The sequence below is a fragment of the Hemitrygon akajei genome, chromosome 7 (genome assembly GCF_048418815.1).
Source record: "Hemitrygon akajei chromosome 7, sHemAka1.3, whole genome shotgun sequence".
Classification (NCBI taxonomy): Eukaryota; Metazoa; Chordata; class Chondrichthyes; order Myliobatiformes; family Dasyatidae; genus Hemitrygon; species Hemitrygon akajei.
The window spans coordinates 48,653,739-48,675,846 of NC_133130.1; the positions used below are offsets into that span (position 1 = coordinate 48,653,739).

The following is a 22,108-nucleotide window of genomic DNA, read 5'->3' on the forward strand; positions in this document are numbered from 1 at the left end:
CTAGCCATGGTTTTCATTTCCCCCATAATTATGTCATACTGTTAACAAGACTCCATACCATAGTTAGATCTGCAACTTTGTGAATGGCATTTTAGCCCTTCTTTAATTTCTTTTTTTCTAATTTTGATTTGCTAATGTATTTATTTACAATGTCTTAATTAGCTCAAACTATTTGCTTCCATGGAATACACACAAAATGCTGGTGGAATGCAACAGGCCAGGCAGCATCTATAGGACAAAGTACAGTCGACATTTTCGGCCGAGACCCTTCGTCAGGACAGACTGAAAGAAGAGCCCCTCTCCCTCCCACTTTTATATCTCTTACTATCTTTTCTTTCAGTTAGTCCTGACGAAGGGTCTCAGCGCGAAACGTCGACTGTACTTCTTCCTATAGATGCTGCCTGGCCTGCTGCGGTCCACCAGCATTTTGTGTGTGCTGCCTGAATTTCCAGCATCTGCAGATTTCCTCGTGGAATGTTGTGATATTTTAGTTTTGAATTTGTGACCCAGATTTACATTCTCTATTTAGGATGAATGGTTTCCAAAGGCTGGAGACAAACTGTGTTTACATTAAAAGAGTTTCTGGGAACATCTATCAGAATTTCACAATTTTTTTTCTGAAAACCACAATGCAGTTAGTTAAAAATTTACATTAATATTACCTAAATGATCTCTTAATTAGGGAGCTCAATGGATGATCATTACGCTGTGGGAATTATTTTCCACGTTTTTGTTTAGAAAGTACGTTGTATGGCAGATCGTCGACTTTTAAAGCAATGTCCATTCTTCATCCCGTGCAAAATATACCACTAAACAGAAGCTGCCAGGTCCGACTACGGATTTAAAAAGTTTAAAAACTCCCTCCTGGGCCAAAAAAAGAGAGAAAATACTGCAGTGAAACAGGTTGGAAGTAGGCTCAGTCCTGATGAAGGGTCTAGGCCCGAAACGTCGACTGTTTACTCTTTTCCACAGATGCTGCCTGGCCTGCTGAGTTCCTCCAGCATTTTGTGTGTTTTGTTTGATTTCCAGCATTTGTAGACTTTCTCTCTCTTCAGATCTGTAGATTTGTAAAATGGCAAATAATTCCCACAACTTAATGATGAATGCGGGTCTGGAATTTCCTGACGATCCTCTGGAACTTTGGTATAGGAGTGAGATGCACCAGACTTTTCCGAAGATTTGCGCACCTGCATCACGTGTCATATCGCTATGTGCAAATAGCCTCAGCCTTTCACTCATCTTCAGATATATCTGTCCAGCCTCACTGCCGCTCACCTACACTGCTGTATCCACGCCTGATTTGTGATCATACAGCACAGGAAAAATTAGAATGCTTCGGGGCTAGATTTAGGTACAGCACTGCCATGTTGTAGCTTGGTGTTAACGAAACTGAGATTTCTGGAAGTTGATAATGGACTTTCTTCAATACAAATTTACTAAAGGCTGCACTTGTACGTCAGCAAGACTCAATGTAAGAACTAATGACCTCCGCATCAACAAAACCATGCTCTGATTCAAGAGATCAGGGGGATAACGAGCCAAATCCTGTGAGAATGGAGCGTCGCTGGCATTACTTATTGGTAACTCTGTATCTGCCCTTCCTTTATTCCAGTTATGCTCCGTAACTTTGCTCTAAATTCCAATGAAGTTCGGTAACTTCACTGAAATGCTGATTCAGGAGATTCCAATATTTCAGACATATGGCATTTCTCCCCGGTGGAACAAGTGCTTCTAAAACAACCCCGCCGGTTCCAGCCGCAATCCCGAGCTGGGTTGACGTGGATGCAAAATAAGATGCGGCCTTTAAGCATCGTTTTACTATGAATGGCGGAATCATCTCGTCTTGTTTTATTTTGGTTCTGCAATTTTTTTCCCCCAGAAACTTATCTCTTCCGAGTGCCTTCCTGAAATTACAACGGATTCGAGCAAGTCGGGCAGCGCTAACCTCACGCAGCCAAACGCATTGCAAGAACGTGGCCAATGGTTAGTCAGAACAAACTTGTGAGAATCTGTGATTCGCCGAGGTCCAACTCCACACGCCCCAATCTAGCATGTGCTTTCAGTTCGAGAGAAGTAAGCACAAAGTTCGCTGCTCTTAACGTTGGGAGGTCATTGCATTTCCTGTGGGCTTTATTACAGCACTGCCTATTGTGAGCGATCGGGTACTTTGCATACTTCTTCGTTCGCTTTATCTCCCAGAATTCTTTAAAGCGCCACTATCAATCCGTGAGCAGTATGTAGGATCCTCTGTGGAGAGTACTAGCTCCCATTCCTTGCTAATATAGATGCACTCCGGCTGTGCGGAAACTGCCCCGATAGCCGAGTTGTCTTTGTTTTCTTCCTGGCTTCCGATTGGTCGAATCTTGTTCTTAGATACACATGCAACTGCTTGGAAAACAAGCCTTTAGGGACGGAGCCTGGAGTTCAGTAAGGTCCAGTATACATGCACACAAGCAACAGCACGAAGTTGGAAGTTCAGGGGCACCGTATGCAAAGGGTTCAGACTCTTGACTGGAGACTCTAGGACCAGGAGTTCCGCACAGAACACGCATTTCAAAGCCAGATGTAATTAATATGGACACTGTATCAGGAAAACGGTGCATGCAGTTTGGAGCCAGGTTGCCCATTGTGCCAAATTAGGCAAATCGAAACAGGATACGTGTTTTAAAGTGGTCGAACGCGCCGGAGCCCGGAGGAATATCGTCCCTCCTCTCTCTTGGGTTATTTTACTTTCAATTATCCAGCAAAATTCTTGTTCACACATTTCATAACACGGTGCTTTCTTTTCCAGCAATCCTATTTCCTTGTCCTATATTCCGGGGTTGAAAACTCTCAAAATGAGAAAGACATGCCCACAACCGTAAAATTGCAATCTTTAACTTGGAAACTTGACACTAAGTGATTCAAAGTAAACGTTTTAGGGTTTGCATTACATAAGTCTGCAAAAAATCATGTGGAGGGTTTGGCAGTGCTTCCCGTTAAACAATACAGTACTCTCTCTCGACCCATCCTCCACTCACACTTGTGCCGGGTAAAAATTAAGAAAAACTCTTACTTTTTTCCAAGGCAGGTAAAGGCCACTGCAAGCTGAGTTGCCTTTTCCTGTTTCGTTATTTAAAAACTACACTTTAAAATAACTTTGATACTGGATTCGTGGTTTCTACATATTGGACAATACAATTGCCCCAAATCCGAATAACAAGATTTAAGTCAATTGAAGCAACCGACTAGACTGTTGAAACATATATTTTGTATGTATATACGGTTGATATCTCACAACTACCCTTTTGACCCGTTTATTGTGTAATGATTTTGGCACTCCGCCCAGGGGTAGGTCTGCATGTGAAAGTGCCCTCTGAGGGCTGCGGGGCCTGCCATTTTCCTCCGTTAACCTGGTACGAAGCAACCTAATAAGAACGAATCTCCTCCCTCCACTTGCGGTGAAAGGGATTGCAAAGAGCTATTAAAAACATTTTAACTAAAAGGCACTCACTTTGCACTCATTCGCATTTGTAGGCTATTATTAATAACTTGGGGTTTCGACTGACAGTTTTTTAGAATGGCATGTTATATTTTCGGCCTGTTGATAAATAACTGCTTGCTTAACACTTTATAAATCATTTCAACAAACATCTTAAACCTGCCTCTAAGCTGTGAGATATTGGGACAATCTTCTAAATCACTTTCTACGGCCTATTCCTCCCAGAAACAACTTGTTTGTTTACAACACTTACTAGATTTTTTTAGATATATTTTCTTTAACTGCCGCTTTCATCCAAAATCAAGATCGAGTTGTTAACTCTTTGAGCACCGGACCAGAGAAAATCATTTTAACTTTAAAAAAAAGCATTTGTTGAGCTTATCCCATTGAACCCATTTTACCTTCTGCACCATTGGGCGTTTAACTATACGCGCACGTGTCAGTTTTATTTACCCTGTCACATCGCCTAAAAGGCGTATTTGGAAACCGACAAAATATGGTTCAGCACCCAATGAGTTAAATGGTAGTCGACGATCGAATATTCAGCCCCATGCCTGACTGTCGTGTTTGTTTACAAAGCACCTGTCTTGGAATTTCTGCATTTCCACTGAAGATAGCAGGTTTTAGATTCTGCGCTGAACAGTTTAGATATGATTTTCACGAGTATTATCCCAAATCAGTTGGTGGGCGTGCGGCTGTGCACGCCGCTCAAAACTCAACTTTACCGCTACAAAAATAAACAGGACCAAAATATGTCATTATTATTTGTTCCAGTCACGTCAGTATGCTCTGTCCAAATAGGCGAATACCTCTCATGCTTTATATATCACAATATCTACATCATACAAAAAAAAACTGGCGAGGAACCAGGGTGTTTCTTTGGTCGCGTTGATTACCCGTGCAAAAAACGTTTAAGTAATTCTTAAGGAGGAATGACATCCCTTTTTGCTGGCACAGGGTGGGTATTACAACTATTAAATCCTCGCTTTAGACGAAGCATTGCCAATCATACATCTGGAGCCAAACTAATGGGCATTTGAAGTAAGCAGATTTATGTCGTCTTAATGCTTGGTAAAATACATACATAGGCTGACAAAAAGGGATGTGGTCTCTTTAAGCTACTTTTAAGGCTTACTTTCACGGGAGCTATATGGATTCGTATCAATCCTGTAAACTTCTTTTGCGTAATATTCCTCTTCACTCCTTTCTCGCTCACAAGTGGCAGCCCTCTCGTTTGCCTTCTCCTGAAGCAAATCCCTGGTGCTGTTGTAAATCGCGATTACCTCTGCCGGCACCTCTTCTGGCTCCGGGTAATGTTCCGGGGGCTTTGTAAGTTTCAGTTTGCTGAGGATTTGACCTCGGATGGCTTTGATCCTCTTATCCTTGAACTGGTTGATGTCGAGGGTGTTGCAGGTCGATAAGCAAGCGCCGATCATCGCCAAATCCAGCGTGAGAAACACAGTGAAAATGGAGTGGTGCATTTTCAAAGTTGGTAAGTTGGAAGTTGAAGGGAGGAGGGAGAGGAGAGGGGGAAGAAAAGCAGCTGCAGATCGTAATCTTCACGCGAAAAAAAGCAGATTAGATATTTACAATAAAAAAAGGCATAAAGGCACGTTCTAGTTGCTTATTCTTGATTCTCAAGCCTTGTGCAGTTCACAGACTTGTCAAGAGCTGCCTCCTCGCTGCAGCGCTAGTCCCGGCACCAACACTGCTACTGCCGAAGATAAACACACCTTCACTTCATTGCAATCCGCACCAAGTCTTTAAACTTCGCCCAACTTCTCTCTCTCTCTCTCTCTTTCTCTCTGACCCCTCTGCTTTTCTCCAGTGAAATGCCAATAAAATACCAGCTTTATTCCACCACGATGAGATTTTAGATCCACGGAGATTTAAAAAAAAACTACAATTTTGCCAAAAAAACTATTAATTTGTCAAATGCTACGTTAGGATTTTTGTAGAGGCAGAAAGATTATATTTTTTTCTTATTTGAAATTAACTTATTATACTTAAAAAAAATCTGAAGCAGTGAACCGTTATTTTCGCTGCCCCATGCTAGTAAAGGATCCCAGGCTGGAAGTGAGTGAGTGGGGGAAGAGAGAGAGAGAGAGAGTGAGAGTGTGTGTGTGCGTGTGAGGGAGAGAGTTGCCAGCAGATAACATCAGGCTCGCACACGGGAGGCATTTATAATGTCCTCTTAACCACGTGTTGCCTCCATCGAGTGACGTGGGGTCCGAGGTTTCCTCGCCGCTCGTTACCAGGCTGTCCACACACAGGCGTCTCTGGTATTCCGCGCTGTCTTAGCGCCTGCCGTCTACCTCCCGCCTCCCTTTTTCCGCAACTTACTTTCGCTTTTCGTCCAAATTTTAAGAAACAGGCCGATAACGACAGGGCGCGGGGCAAGAGATCTGCCATTTCAAAACGGGTCAGGGTTTTTCAGATTATGGACCGTCGTTCATTTATATACAATTTTAGGAGAATGTTTGCATTTCCATCCCGCCATCTTGCATGTTAACGAGTGCTGAGAATTAAAATACGAGAAAAAGCAATCCGACCTTTGTAACATATACAGGTTATATATGACAGTAACTAAGAAGAGCTGCTGCAACCACTTATGCTGTAAAGTGAGTTCCGTTGTACCGCCCACGTCCCCAAAACCAATATACATCGTAATTAAGTGTTCTGTCCTTTGAAAAGAATAGACCAGGGATACCTTGAGGCTTGTGAAAAAATTACAATCGTTGAGGCCACCTGGATCATAGTGATCTGAACTAAACGTACGCAAAGCCGAACGTGCAAACAGGCAGCCTTGCAAGATTACAAGGCACGGAGCGTGGGATCAAAGCACTTTGGAGAGAGCCTAAAAGTGGTGAACTTCAGTGCGTGAAACGTCATCAAGATCAAGCGCTTCCTCATCATCGGAAACCTTCCCACTTGGAGTCAGCGAGCACTCCGATACCGCTTACAGCTCAGGTGTAAATATTTCCGGGCATAATATCTGGCAAAACGGGAAGTTGGAGGTGGAGTGTTTGAGAGGGGAAACGGTCGTTTTTGGTTCTTTCTAAGCAAACACCATAGTTTAAATTGGATTGAATTACAAACAGTAAAACGATTGAGGAAATAAAGCGTTCTATAAACGAACTCTTAAACGAACAATATAAAGGAGCACTAGGAACTCGAATTCTGAGGCAGGAGGCATCCCCTCTATTGGGAGGGTCATTGTGTGCCCGATTACTTCACTATTCTCAGCATCCGAGTCTCCCTACGTGACTCCAAAAAAAAATCAGAGTAGGCAGTTAGACAAGGAACTTGGTTTTTAAACTAAAAGACAGACAGGCAAATCGTTCCACATCGCAGAGGAAAATTATGTGATTCAGACCGGCAGCACAATTGGAATTCTCCCGTCAAAAATGAGCAGTAAAGAACATAGGTCACACAGAGTTAATGCCTGTTGCTCTAGCAACTCCCCACCTCCCCCACCAGCATTATCTGGGCCGGAGTTTCTCCGTTCGCTAGTAACTTAGAAGATCTATGTTATCCGTCATGCACATATGCAGAAACATTCGAAACAGATACTGTTATTGGAGGTATAAAATAAAGCAAGCCCTACCAACACAAGGTAGATTTAAACCGTACACTGTCCGGTCTGAAAGTAACGTGGCTATATTTCACACAAGTACCAAGTGCGAAAAGCAGCTTTTTTTTAAAAAAAAAGGTGCGATGGCTGCTTCTCCCCACTGACAAGATTCCTCGCCAACTTGTCTCATTGCTATGCGAACGGAACCTTCGGAAAATGCATCCATTGGATCATAGAACTTCAGAAGGAATTAAGCGCTGCCTGAGGATCTGCGCTTTACCTGCGCGGCTGCGACACAGATCAACCTCGAAAGACCAGATTATGTTAAAGAATAAACTTGCTCCAGCACTATTTCCAGTCAGCCCAACTTGGTGCAGGCATCAACATTTCTCCCGCGTTCCAGTTAATCACATACAGTTCAGAAGAGAGCATGAGGTACCATGAAGTGTTTGGATTTGGGAAACGATTAAAAAGACATTGGAAAGAAATAGTTTGCTTTATTTTTGAAAAAAAAACATATATTATACAATTCCTTGCATTCACAGAATGAGCATCGCTGTAGTTTACATTTCAAACCGAGGAGTGCTTCTGCTGAGAGGATCAGCGGTCCGAAGCACTTTCCTCGCCAGCAACATCACTCTCCTTATCCCAGTCTTTCATGGTAGCTCCCATCATGAAGTCATCGCGTAATATGTTCCATGCTGCAACTTCTTCTGATTTAACCACAACCTGAAAATAAACCAGCTGATTACCAAACAGAATCAAAAACACAAAATTAACACATGATCCCATTTATATACCCATCTGATGTAATTTTAACCCACCCCACCCCCGGTGCTGACTCATTAGAATAGTTCTTGGCACACAAATTTAATACAAATATGGCCTTAATAAATGTTTTGAAACGTGATATTTCTTTTGATCTTTGAACCAACTCCCCATTATGCACTACATCAACTCGTATGGCACAAAGCTGACTTTTAGGAAATTTGATGACTGCAGAATACATGTGTCTTTGGAACCCGTCAAACATTGTTATCGTGGCATTAATTCATTTTCTTGCGGTCGGTTGGTTAAAACGGAAACAATCTTGTACAACATTTCCTATATTTGTGTTTAAAACTCGAGGCATCTGGCTCAGTAGCTGGAATCAGCCGTAAGCTCCCTCTCAACTCGCTTTCAAGAGTTCCTATTTAAACAAGGCTGTGCATCACGGGCATGTAGAATTTCACAACTCACTCACTGAACAGGCTGTCCATTCCAGTGGAGCTAGAGCGCCACCCTGAGGCGCTTTGCAGTCGTGTACCACCGAACATCAACAGCATTTCTCATGCACCGTTGGAATACAAAGTGGCACGACATTGAAACAATATTGGATAACCTTGTTAGATGCTTAATATATTCGTGGCTAAATAAAAATAAAAGTCTCTTTTCATGGGAAGAAATGTTCTTTTTTGGGATTCAACTGCCCTCACTGGCCTTCCATTCATCTTGCTGTGGAAAGAATCCTTTTTCACTGAAGATAAAATATGTTTTGCATATTCTTACATACCGGTAGCTGCCAGGTTAATTCTGCTATCATTCACCTTCAATAACAAAGTGCCTTCACTTTAAAATATGAATGTGAAAAATGGATTTTGGTATTCAGCAAGAACTGTTAGTACTTGACCATGAACAGTTGAAAAATTATCCCCAAATATCCTTATAACATCCTACACTCCTGCAAAACTTGGTATTTGCATGTAGTTTAGGAAAAAACCATAGAGCTCACAGAAGTTTCTGAGAATTCAGCATATTTCAAAATAACATCTCACAACATTGCACCATTTTTTCCAATATTCAGGATTGGGAATTAATATCAATATTAATACTCCATAACATAGCCCATGTAATAAAGATGAGCTCTGAATTAGGATTCTATAGGAACTGTGAAGTTACTGGGTCTAGGGTTGGTATAATTTAAAAACTTTATGTAACTATAGCTATTTTGGAGTTAACATCTACTTTAGCTGTTACAGTGTTAAAGAGGAAGAACACAATTAGAAGATGACAATTTTGCTTTTTGAACCTGTTCCACCATGCATCAAGAATGTGGCCAATGACATACCAGTGCTATTTTCCTGAACCATCTTCCTATCCCTCAACATCCATAAAGTTTCAATGGAATCTCCTTTCATTCTGCCCAACCCTAGAGAATAAAGAAAATCTGGAGAAGGCCCAGTCTAATGCCTGTCCTCATGCAGCAAACCTGCAAACCCCAAGAGCCAATCATTGTCAGGATCCTTCGATTTATAGTAAAAATATATTTTCATAGGTAAGAGGACTAAAACTCCAAGTGTCATTTCATTAAGGTCTTTTTAAGTGTAACCAGACATCTACATTTATGTGTGTAGTGTAGACCTCCATTAGTCTCGATAGACCATGGATTTGCACCTTGGGAAGTTTCCAGGGCGCAAGCCTGGGCAAGGTTTTTTTTAAATGGAAGACTGGCAGTTGCCCAAGCTGTAAGTCTCTCCTCTTCATGCCACCAATGTTGTCCAAGGGAAGGGCATTTGGACCCATACAGCTTGGCACCGGTGTCGTCGCAGAGCAATGTGTGGTTAAGTGTCTTGCTCAAGGACACACATGCAACCTCAACCAAGGCTCAAACTTGCAACCTTCAGATCACTAGACTGAATGCCTTAACCACCTGGCCACACGCCAACACACATTTATGTATCCAAATCCTCTTTAATCAAGTATAATATACCATCTGCCAACCTAATTAATTACACACTAGAGTATTCAGTAATTTGGATACACTTTCAGAATTTTCCCAAAAAACATTATTTAAAAATTACCCTAAGCAGCTCATCACCTAAGTTGCCACATTATATCACTGACTCACTCACCCATGTTCTTACCCACTCATTTTGATTGTCCACAGGCCCTTTACATCCTCCACCCTATTCATAATGACACACCGTTCTGTAGTAATATTAGGATTCCAGGCCAAATCATTTTATGTTGATTATGAGTACATGGGGATCTAAGCTCTGATCCTTGCCCGCCAGCCTGTGAGGAAAAAAACCCTGTATATTCTCATTCTTTGTCTTCTATTCAATATCCAGTTCTGAGGCCATGGCATTGTATTACCCCAAAGCCATATTTCCAAACCTTGTTGATCGATTTCTTATGGGGGTCCTTACTAAAAACCTACAGTAAATTAAACAACTCACAATCATTGGTTCACCCATATTATTCTACTAGTCACATCTTTGAGAATGAGAATCATAATTATCACAGAATTATTACTATGATGTGAAGCTTGTTGTCTGGCAGCAGTATAGTTCAAAGACACAAGATTGCTATAAATTACAAAATGCAGCTGACTGAATCTACAACCCAGTGTACCAGCCACATATAATTTCCAATTCATAATCCATGTTGATTCAGTTCTATTATGTCATTCTTCACCAGTTATAAACTGAAAAATCAGCATTTTATGACTGTGTATAGCAAATAGAAAAAATACATTTTTGCAATCAAGGCAACTGCAAAATATTAAAAATCAAAATTGGAGCAGTTATAAATGAAAAAAAAAGACAAATTGTGAACATTTTTCCCCTCAGAGGGACAGTAAAGTTGTAACCATTAATTCTCCAGTCGTGGCCAGAGCTGTAATAGGGATAAGGACACAATTAAATATGAGGAAGCTGACTAGCACCAGAAGGACAGTCTGTACCAGAGGCTACAAATTGTCTCTTTGCTGCACACAGTCACAGACAGTGGTACCCCAGTCAATATCTAGCACCAGCAGCTTTCTTCATGAGCTATACAATAATCATCATAGGGCTCTTCAACTACAAGCTCCACTGGAAAAAATAAAAGTCTGTATTAATAGCAACACTTTCTTTTTAAGATCATAATGATCAAGAGCAAGGTCCTAATGGTTTTCCAATTCCACTATGACTCTAGCATTCTATATATTACCCCAGCTAACATAAGCCAATTCAGCCTAGACTAAAATTTATCTGCAACCTTCTCGTCTACATGTTACTATTGTAACAGAGGGTACCTTTACCTTATGGGACAGAGATACTCAACATTTTCATCTTTGTAGTTATATTACCATATTCACTGGATAAATTCTAATTAGACACACTTCCTTAGTCTTGTGGGCCAATCTCACTGCCTGCAACATTTTCAAGCAGATCAGTTGAAAGCTAAAGTCCAAGATTTTAACAGATTCCCAGTACTAAATCTGCCAGGCACTCATCTGTTTGACTCCAGAGTTCAGCAGGATGAATTCAGTTTTCCTCAGGCCTGGTAAGGGATTTGGTATTTCACCAACCTTAAATTTTTGGTAAATCAATGATTAGATGCCAAAGAGGAAGGTGGATTAACATACATATGAAATTAAAAATCTGTAGATGCTGCAAATCTAACTGCAAATCCTGGAAAATCAAAGTGTTTCTCTTCCTGTGGATGTTGCCTAACCTGCTGAGTGCTGAGTGCTGAAAGCTGCTGCATTTTGTTTTTGTTTTACATTTATAAGAAATAATTTAGTGGATCTTTGTATAAATGCTAAGATTCTTTTGAATTAATTTCCCTTGAAATAATTGTCTCTGAAGGAGGGACAAAAATATTAAAAACAAGCATTTTTTGGAAAAAAAATCATTTTTCCAGGTGTATGCTTGGGATAACAAGATAGCAAGTCCAGATAATACAGAGCTTACAGATAGACAAGGCAGTACTGCAGAAGGTGAGTGCAGACCAAGCTGCCATTGATGGGCTGGAGTGAGGAGATGAAATGGAGAGGAGGGAATAAGTGAGTGATTGTGGAAAATAAAAGCTCATGGTGAAGGAGATCACATATTGATGTGGACATTAGGCTGGCAGGCAAATTGTCTGACAACTCAAAGAAAGGCAGGAAAGCTGTGAAGAGAACACAAGATGAAAAAAAGGATAGAAATGGGTTAAGTGAGTGAGTAATGATTTGACAATTAAGAGAATAATATGGAGACATTTGAAATCATCTACTTTGGTAGAAAATAAATTCATACAATTTAAATGGTGAGAGACAGCAGAACACAGATGAAGCAGCATCTGAGCAACACACACAAAATGCCGGAGGAACACAGCAGGCCAGGCAGCACCTAGGAAAAGAGTATGGTTGACGATTCGGGCTGAAATGTTGATTGTACTCTTTTCCTAGAAGCCGCCTGGCCTGCTGAGTTCCTCCAACATTTTGTGTGCATTGCTCGGATTTCTAGCATCTGCAGATTTTCTCTTTGTTTGTGAAGCAGCCTCTGAGTGTCTCACTGCATGATTCACAAAACGCAAATACAGTAAGTAACTAGGAAAGGTAATGTCGATATATTGCTGGATGACTAGAATACAAAATTAGGGAGGTTTTATGCTTTAATTATACATTAGGTTCAGCTGCACAGGACACTGGTGAGATCAGATCTGGAGTACTGCATTCAACTGGCATCCTTATTCAAGGAAGGATATTGATGCATTGTGAGCAGTTCAGAGGTTTAGTACCCCGACACTTGGAATGCAGTGGTTTTATGCGAAAATCTGACAGACTAGGCCTGCATCTACTAAAGAGAGGGGACTTTATTAAAACATATGAATCTGAGAGTGGATATGCAGAGGAAATTTTCTCCCAAGGGAGAGTTTAAAAATTAATTGTCACTGTTCAAAATTAAATGGTCACCCATTTGAGACAGATGAGGTGAAAAGATCATCATTCAGTGGGTTACAAAAATTTAGATGCTTCTTCAAGGAATAGTGGAAGCACAGTCTTTGAATATTTTTAAGGTAGGGGTTGGCAAAAGGTTACAGGATGTGTACAGGATTGCACAACTGGGCTCACAATCCAATCAGCCATAATCTTACTGAATGGTATGTTTTTATGTTTGGTGGATGGTGGGGGGGAATATCAAGATCAGCAAGATATGACAAACATAACCTGAGATTAAATTTTAAATAATCAATGAGAAATAAACAAGATTAGCAATTCCTCAAACTTTAGGACCTTTAATATCTGCATCTCCTTTTCCCTTCTCCATACTATTCTCTGACCCTTCACCATACTCAGAGTAAAGTTTCAAACTTAGACTTTTGAAACTACTTGCAGGGAATTTCCAATTTTAAGTGTATTTACCACACTTCTCTCCAGCATCTTGCATTATGCTAGAAATGGTAATTTTATACACTGATATGACCACAGGAAAGTCATGTCTAAATATAAAGAAGGAACTAGGAAAGGTTTGATCTGTTGCAGTTGGCAATTCCAGATTATTTGATTTGAGGGGAAAAAAGGAACAACTTAATTGTGTGGCTCTGAAGTACATGCCTATTGGTAACTGAAAAATTCCTAAATGTCAAGTTAATTTGCTTTTTGAATGTCACAAACATATTAAATGCAAAGAAATCAGTTTTCTTGGTGGTTACTTAAGCCAATTATTATTCTTGGGCTCCATTAGATATTTCAATGACAAGGATACCAACTTAATTTCATTTCCTTTCTTTACTGATCTTCTACAACTATTTTTCCAATAGCTGAGTTTCGTTCATGGGTTTATACGTTCTTTCCTTTATATCAGGATCCATGCCAAAACTTCATGAACAGATCAAATGAAAAGCACAACAGTTATAGTTGCTCTAATCAGAAGCCAGTAACAAGACCTTACTTTTCTTGCAGATTGAAGGGGCTGACCTCTAGTACATTAAAACAATTTGTAAAGCCCACAAGCTGCAAAGAATCTCTATATGGCAAAGTTTATTTCCAACTAATTTCTAAATCACAACTTCAATTAAATGCAATGTTGTGCCAAACTTAAACTTATTGTAATACATTTATAATGTTGATACCTAATGTGATTAGATTGATTGCTGAATGTTTGTTCCACAGCACTGCAGATTTGTAAATTTGGGTATTTTCAGTTTCATGAGATGACAGATAAAAAGTCGACACTATCATGAAAATCAGCTTTACTGTCTTTGGGTCCAATGCAATTTGGAATAACTATGAACTTCCACTGTGCCCTCAAATTCACCTGGATCATTTCCTTTTCAGAATATCTGTGTCCCCATCTCCAGAGAGATGGAGTTTACAGTATCCACTCATAATATACCCACCAACTCTCACATCCAATGTAGACGACACCTTTTCCCATCGTGTCTCTTGTAAAGGAAAGAGACGCTATTCTCCTTCTCCAAGTTTCTGTCACTACTTCACCTGCTCTCAGATGGGGCCTTCTATTCCAGATCTGTAATGCCCTTATTGTTTAGGAAATTCTCATGCACTTGGTCTGCTTTCCAGGTTTCTTCTCTCAGAGCCCAATTCCTTACACTCCCCCAACACCACCGCTGCCCCCAAACAGATAGGGAGAATTTCCCCAAGTCCTCAGCTTTCACCCTGCTGGCTTCCACTACCAGTACATCATCCTTTAACACTTGGCCTTCCACAGCCACATCTTACCCTCCCCCATCCTTTTTGACCTTCCACAGAATTCAGTTTCACTGTGGTCGCCTTTCAACCACAACACTTGTCCCTGCACCTCATCCACTATCACCATCCAGAGACCTAATCAGCCTTTCCATCTGGGCCAAGATACACATGCACCTCTTCCAACCTTGGTTATGCACTCACTGCTCCTGATGTGCCTTCCTCTGTGTTTGCGACACCAAGTGCTGATCAGGTGACCAATTTGTAGGACACCTACACTCTGTCCTCAATGGCGATCCTGACATCCCAGATGCATGCCACTTAAACTCCCCTTCCTCCAGTCGAGATGAGGGAGGAGGAGTTTCAAAGGCAGAGGCTGGTGGGTGATGGACAAAAACAGAACTCAAAAATCTTAACTCCATCCAACACTTTTTTCACTGCTAGAGTGAGGCACTACACATACTAGAACATCAGCACCTCATTCCATCTGGGTAGTCTGCAACTCAATGGTATGAACATCGAGTTTTCCAATTTCCATCATTGTCCTTCCTAGCCCTCATCATCTGTTTTCATCCCTCTCCTCCTGGTTCCATTCACCATCTAACTACACACTTCACTTACCATTTCCCCTCCTTCATTTGGTTCTACCTGCCCTTCACCACCCTTAATGGTTCCCACTATAATCTTCCCATTATCTGATTCCAGCACCTATAGTCCTTGTGCGCCTACTTATCCACCAACTTGTTCCCATCTTCACCTTCCACACACCTTCCCCACCCCAAAATGGCTCCACTTGTTCATTTAAACCTCAGTTTCTACCTATCGCAATTGTCAAAAAATTCCCTCAACTCTATTGTCTTCCACTGCTCTTGTTCCACCTATCACCCACCAGCCATCCTCACCCTTCACACTGGCTATCATCCCTCTACAGTCTGTCTTAATGCAGATTCTCACTCTGAACTGTCAATCATCCCTTTGCCTCCACGAGTGCCCGAGTGACCCCAGCAGTTCATTTCATTTTAATTAAGTGCAGAGGCATGACTCTCAAGTTAAACTTAGGTCTACCTAAAACAGATAAATAGATTTATTAAATATTTACTATTAATGGTGATTGGAAGCATAAACAACTTTGCCTGCAGATTTAAAAATAAATTTGGAATACTTTTCATTGAAATACTTGCATCTCAAAATACCCATGAATAATACAGAAATTCTTCAAACAAATCAAGCAAGGTCATTTGATTCCAAACAACTGGTTTCTTGATCATTACAAAATGTCTCTCTGGTGCTTCCCACCTCCTCCTCACTCCTTTCCCCTTTTCCCAACCATAACCTGCCTCTCCCTGCCCCCTTCCCACTCGCAGTCCACAACAGAGCCCCATATCAGATTCAGGTTTAGCATAACTCACACGTCATGAAATTTGTTTACTTTTGCGGTAGTAGTACAATGCAATATACAGAATTACTCCAGTGCTGTGTATGCTGCTAACCAAATCACAGACATTAAAACATAGAACAGTACAGCACAGAAAAAGATCCCTCGGCCCACAATGTTGTACCAAACCAATTAAATGAGTAATAACTAAACTAGTCTATATCCTTCTAACCTCCTCATATTGATGAGCCTATCTAAACATCTCTTAAAAAGTCTCTAATATATCTGCCTCTACCACCACCCCAGGCAGTGTGTTCTGTGTATAAAAAAAACACTTGCCACTCACACTCCTTTGAAATTAGCCCCCTCACCTTAATTGCATACCCTCTGATTTAAGAAATTTCAACCTTGAGAAAAAATATACTGTCTTCTGTTGGGTGTCACAGTATCGTAGCGGTTAGTGCAATGCGATTACAGATCGGGACATTCCGGTGTTCCAGTGGCAGACCGTGAGGAGTCTCTGTACATCCTCCCAATGGAATGCATGCATTTTCCCCAGGTCCTCTGGATTCCTCACACAGTACAGAGACGTAGGTTAATTGGTCATTGTAAATTGCCCTGTGATTAGGTTATGGTTGAAAATAAGGGAAAATCTGCAGATGCTGGAAATCTGAGCACCACACATGAAAATGCTGGAGGAACTCAGCAGGCCAGGCAGCATTTAATGAAAAAAGTACAGACGACAATTCGAGCTGAAATCCTTCAGCAGGACTGGAGAAAAAAAGCTGAGGAGTAGAATTAAAAGGTAGTGAAGGGAGAGAGAAACAGAAGGTGATAGGTGAAACAAAGTGGGGGAGGGATGAAGTAAAGAGCTGGGAAGTTGATTGGTGAAAGAGACAGAAGGCCATGGAAGAAAGAAAAAGGGGGTGGAAGGAGCACTACAGGGAGATGACGGGCAGGCAAGGAGATGAGGTGAAGGGGAAAAGAGGATGCAAAATGGTGAAGGGGGGTGAGGGGGGTTACTGGAAGTTTGAGAAAGCCATGTTCATGCCATCAGTTGGAGGCTACCCAAACGGAATATAAGGTATTGTTCCTTCAACCTAAGAGGGGCCTTATCACAACAGTGGAGGAGGCCATGGATCGACATATCTGAATGGGAATGGGAAGTGGAATTAAAATGGGTGGCCACTAGGAGATCCCGCTTTTTCTGGCGGAAAGAACGTAGATGCTTGGCGAAGCAGTCTCCCAATTTATGTTCGGTCTCGCCGACGCACAGGAGGCCACAGGGAGTACCGAACATAGTATATGACCCCAACAGACTCACAGGTGAAGTGTTCACCTCACCTGGAAGGACTGTTTAAGGCCCTGAATGGTAGTGAGGGAGGAGGTGTAGGGGTAGATGTAGCACTTGTTCTGCTTGCAAGGATATGTGCCAGGAGGGAGATCAGTGGGGAGGGATGAATGGACAAGGGAGCGATCTCTTGGGTGGGTGGGAGAGGGGGATGAAGCAAGGACTTTGGAGGTGGTAAGTGGGAAATGTAAAGGGCTAAAGGAGGAGGAAGGAGGAATCTGACAGGAGAGGAGAATGGATCGTAGGAGAAAGGGAAGGAGGAAGAGAACTGGGGGAGGAGGTAGGCAGGCGAGAAGAAGTGGCAAGAAGCCAGAGTGGGGAATTGAAGAGGGAACGGGAAAAATTACCGGAAGTTGGAACAATCAATGTTCGTGCCATCAGGTTGGAGGTCACTGACAGAATTTACAATGTTGCTCCTTCAATATGTGAGTGGCCTCATCATGCAGAAGAGGAGGCCATGGACCGACATGCCAGAACAGGAATGGGGATAGGAATTAAAATGGTTGGCCACTGGGAACCCCACTTTTAGCAGATGGAGCGGAGGTGCAAAAATCACAATGACAAGTATACGTTTCTCACATATATAGATATGAGACCTTTAGTGTTCTGATCAGGCCTTCTCAAGGCCAATTAAGAATGACCATTAAGAATGAATAAATTTAAAAAAGAATCACTTTTCCAAATGAAAATGCAGTACTGCACATTTGTTCCATGCTGTTAGTTGTACTAAAAAATATGGGAGATTGAAGCAAAAACAAAGGAGAGATTCTATTAGCAAGCTTATTAATAAAATTGATATATTAACCAGAAAGATCAATGGAAAAGCCATAGTGATTGAAAATAAATACTGGCAAATTCTACCTGAACATTAGAAATAATTTTTGAATCAATTGTTGAGCACGTTAAGAATTAGTCAGCTATTGGCAGAGGCTAGATGCCTTGGATGGGAAGAAAAATGGAGGGTAAGAAAATGAAAAGCCAAACTTGTCAGCTGTTGAATTCTTTTTAAATAGAGTGATAATTTAACAAAATGACTCACTTTATTCAAATAACAGTCAGTTTTATTCTGTGTGTTGACACAATTACATGGGTACCAGCCCAGGAAAGTGCTGCATATACATTTACTCAATTGTTTAGATTCCATTCAACTAAAGGCCAGCAAAACAAGCACAATTATGCAATTTGAGTCTTTGGTTTGGTGACTGGCTAACTATGAATTAGTTGAAAAAACACTTAGAGCCAGCTGGATTTCATTATTTACGAATAATATTATGTAAAACTGTGATTGTTTAACCCAAAAGAATGGCTTCATATATAATGGAATATTTGACATTTATGACTTTAGCTTCTCACCAAAATACAAAGAAATGCAAATCTGCCATTTACCCCCGCCATATTCATTAATAATTCCTATGAATTCCTCAATAATTGCACATCTTCATTAGTAGGCCAAAGAAAGGTGACAGGATTAAGCTGAAAAGAATAGACTTTCCGTTTAATATTTTAAACTTGCAATCTTCAAAGTTCTTCCATTTGGAAACTATGGAACATGGACAGATTTTCAAAACCATCCACAAACAAAAACAAACAACTAGCAACCAATCGTCTGCTGGGAAAATGATGCAGAGGGGCAGACCTATTTTAATCAGGCCTATAGTACCTACTCAAATGTCTTACACAAAACAGCAGCGAAAATGTTCATTAAGCAAAGTCTGTTAGTGATAGGTGGCAGTTGCACCCTATTCATTAGTGCTTGTTCAAATTCTAATATTTTACTGTATCTTAAAAATAAACAGATAGCTTTTATTTTGATTGTATGATCTGAGTGTTCGTCCAATTCTTTGGATGATATATCAAGCCCAACCGCACAATTCCTCTGTGTCATATCTGTGTCAGATACCAAACTGTATTCCCCCCCCCCCCCCCAATCTTTCTGGTATTAGCTGTGCCATTTGTCAATGTGAGAAATCAGTGGGTTTGGCGCACTGATGTGCACAACTCCACAACAAAATGTTATTGAAACTGCAAATGCCTTTGATTTCCAAGTTAACCTGGTTCATCATCATTCAAGTACAGATCTAACCTGCACTTTGGCGAAGTCTCACACATTATGAAGATGTCCAGAACACTTGTTTTAAAATGCCACCTTAAAGCATTTTTATCTTTTTGTTATGGTAAGAAAGAAGTGCATGCATTTGACAGACTTGTGTAAACTTTCCTTCTAATGGTGTTGAAATGCTGCCAAAAATCCATCAAAATGAACTTTATCTCTTTAACAAACTTCAAATTATGTGTTGCTTCAATATTTTATACAAGTTAAAATCAATGATTTTTCATCCATAAAATGGATTTGTTCACTTCACCGTGAATATATACAAATATAAATAATCTAGCTGGTTTGCTTATTGTTTGTGTTGTCCGCTGTTCAAAAAGTATTCTTCTGTATTGGCTTATAGCTAAACACCGCCACACAGAAATGAGCTCAGCTAAGACTCAGTTCTCTTATGTTGCTAAGTAACACATCAAATCTTTCCAAATATTTCAGTATTAGTACACAATTTAAGCTTTATAAGTGTGAAGCATTTAATTACAACACCCAATCTTTATTGGGGGGAAATCCTTCCATAATCCTCTAAGATCTCCATATTGATTTTGTTTTAAAATAGAGAATAAAAATTGTAAATGAACATGTAACCAATTAAGTGTTGCTTTAAAACTGCAAAATTATGGACAAAATAAAATAGATCTCCAAATGCCAAGTTTAAGTCATTTATGGAGAAAAAGACACCTTAAGTTAGTTTTTAAAAACTATTCTGGCTTGCATTCAGAGGTAATCATTTCCATCTGGGCATACAAATTCTGCAAAAAGACTACAGTTTCAAGCCATGAAAGCAAATATTTGACTTCAGCCCACAGCTCTTTCAATCACAACTGCTTGCAAAATAAACAGTCAAACCTCAAATTATTGAAGAGCATTTCTACCCATAAAATCTAGAAGAAACATGTATATAACCAAGGTATGTATTCTCCCAGCTTTTCCAAAATTTTGGATGCCATATTTTAAACCAGAAAACAAGTTATGTATTTGCATTGATTTGAATAAACAATTTAATCAAATGCAAGGACCATCAGTGAAAGAAATTAAGGACTGAAACATAATTACCCACTCAACTTGCCAAGTACTTTTTAAACAAATATGATTTCCCATATATCCAATTTCCCATGCATTGTGACGCATCATGTCTAACCAGAATAGTATTCAAAATTTCTGCTGAGTAGCAATTGAAAATACCCATGAAGAGTTATGAATCAATAATAATCCAGGACCTCATCAGTTCAAACGGATCAGGATATCCTTTTTCACAAATCACTAAAAGTTAACATGCAGATTCAGCAAGCAATCAGGAAGACAAATAATATATAGGCCGTTATTGCAGAAGGATTTGAGTGGAGGCATCCTGCTTCACTTTTTAGACCCTGTTGAAAAGGCATATGGAATATTGCTGACAGGTCAGACCTATCAAAGGAAATATATTCTTGCAATAGAGGGAGTGCAATAAAAGTCCAACAGATTGATTGCTTGGATGGCAAGCTTCTGTGTGAAGAGAGATTAAGCTGACTAGCCCAGTATTCAAAAATTCAAAATAATCAGAGGTGATCTCCTTGAGATATACAAGTTTCTAAAGGGGCTTAGTGGAGTAGAAACTGAATTGATATTCCCCTGGTTGAGTCAGCCATTCAGGGATCAGAAGAAACTTCTTAACCCAGAGAGTAATGAATCTATAGATTTCTCTACCCAACAAGACTTCAGAAGTTTATTCACCAAGTACACTTGGTGGCCATTTTACTAGGAACGAGAATGGAACCCTTCTGTTGTTGTAGCCCATCCACTTCTAGCTTCAATGTTTTGTGTGTTCAGAGATGCTCTTCTGCACACCACTGTTGTAACACATGCATATTTGAGTTACTCTCGCCTTCCCGTCAGCTTGAACCATTCAGGCCATACTCCTCTGATCTCCTTCATTAGCAAACCATTTTGACCACGGACTACTGCTCACTGGATGTTTTTATTTTGTTTTTCTCACCATTCTCTGACTGTTGTGCACTAAAATCTCAGAAGATCAGCAGTTCTGAGATACTCAAACCACCCCATCTAACACCAATAATCATTCCACAGTCAAAATCACTTAGATCACATTTCTCCATGCTTTTATGCAGTGAGTTGCTGCCAGACAATTGGCTGATTAGATATTTGCATTAATGAGCAGGGTACAGGAGCACCTAACCAATCGGCCATTGAATGCATATTGAAGGCAGAGATCAATACATTTCAAATATTAAGGATATGTGACAAGAGCAGAAATGTAGCATGGTGGGTAAATAATTAACCATGACCTCATTAAATAGTGGCTTACTCTTGCTTCTATGTTCCATGCAAATATATAGAGATTTAGTTTATTTTTCTTAACCAGTCATAAAAAGATGACAAAAACACTAAATTATAAAAATTGCTGCAATACCAGAAAAGTGGTCCAAATTAGGCCAGTTCATCATTTAAACTTTCTAAATTAAAATAAACAGAAATAGAATCCATATTACAGTGCATTGTTATGAGACATCCCAAGACACAATCAAGCAACGCACCCGAGTATTTTTGAAGTTCTATCACTATTGTAGTTGTCCCTTTATGCCTGTTAGTTTTGGTGAATCAGTGCAGGCATTTTGCTTAAGATGTAACAATTACTTGAGTTGTCCTACTGCTTATTGAGAGAGACATAGAAAAACAATGTCTGAAACCTGAAAAAAAAGTGCTGTTAGAGCAATTTTCTGCTCTTGGTATAAAAATGAGTATCTGGTGCAATCATCAGTAACCAAGGCAACTTTGT

At 40.3% G+C, this 22,108-nt stretch overlaps 2 protein-coding genes across 2 annotated transcripts in view; both read right to left on the reverse strand.

Moving 5' to 3' along the window:
• Positions 1 to 5,634, reverse strand: part of tgfb2 (transforming growth factor, beta 2) — a 64,282-nt gene extending 58,648 nt beyond the window's left edge. The window contains exon 1 of the mRNA XM_073050806.1: positions 4,617 to 5,634. Within this exon, the coding sequence (XP_072906907.1) occupies positions 4,617 to 4,962 (346 nt within the window). The 5' untranslated portion in view covers positions 4,963 to 5,634. The remainder of the gene's footprint in view (positions 1 to 4,616) is intronic.
• A 1,898-nt stretch (positions 5,635 to 7,532) lies between these two features.
• rrp15 (ribosomal RNA processing 15 homolog) overlaps positions 7,533 to 22,108 on the reverse strand; it is a 35,896-nt gene continuing 21,320 nt past the window's right edge. Inside the window, exon 5 of the mRNA XM_073050807.1 lies at positions 7,533 to 7,784. Within this exon, the coding sequence (XP_072906908.1) occupies positions 7,656 to 7,784 (129 nt within the window). The 3' untranslated portion in view covers positions 7,533 to 7,655. The remainder of the gene's footprint in view (positions 7,785 to 22,108) is intronic.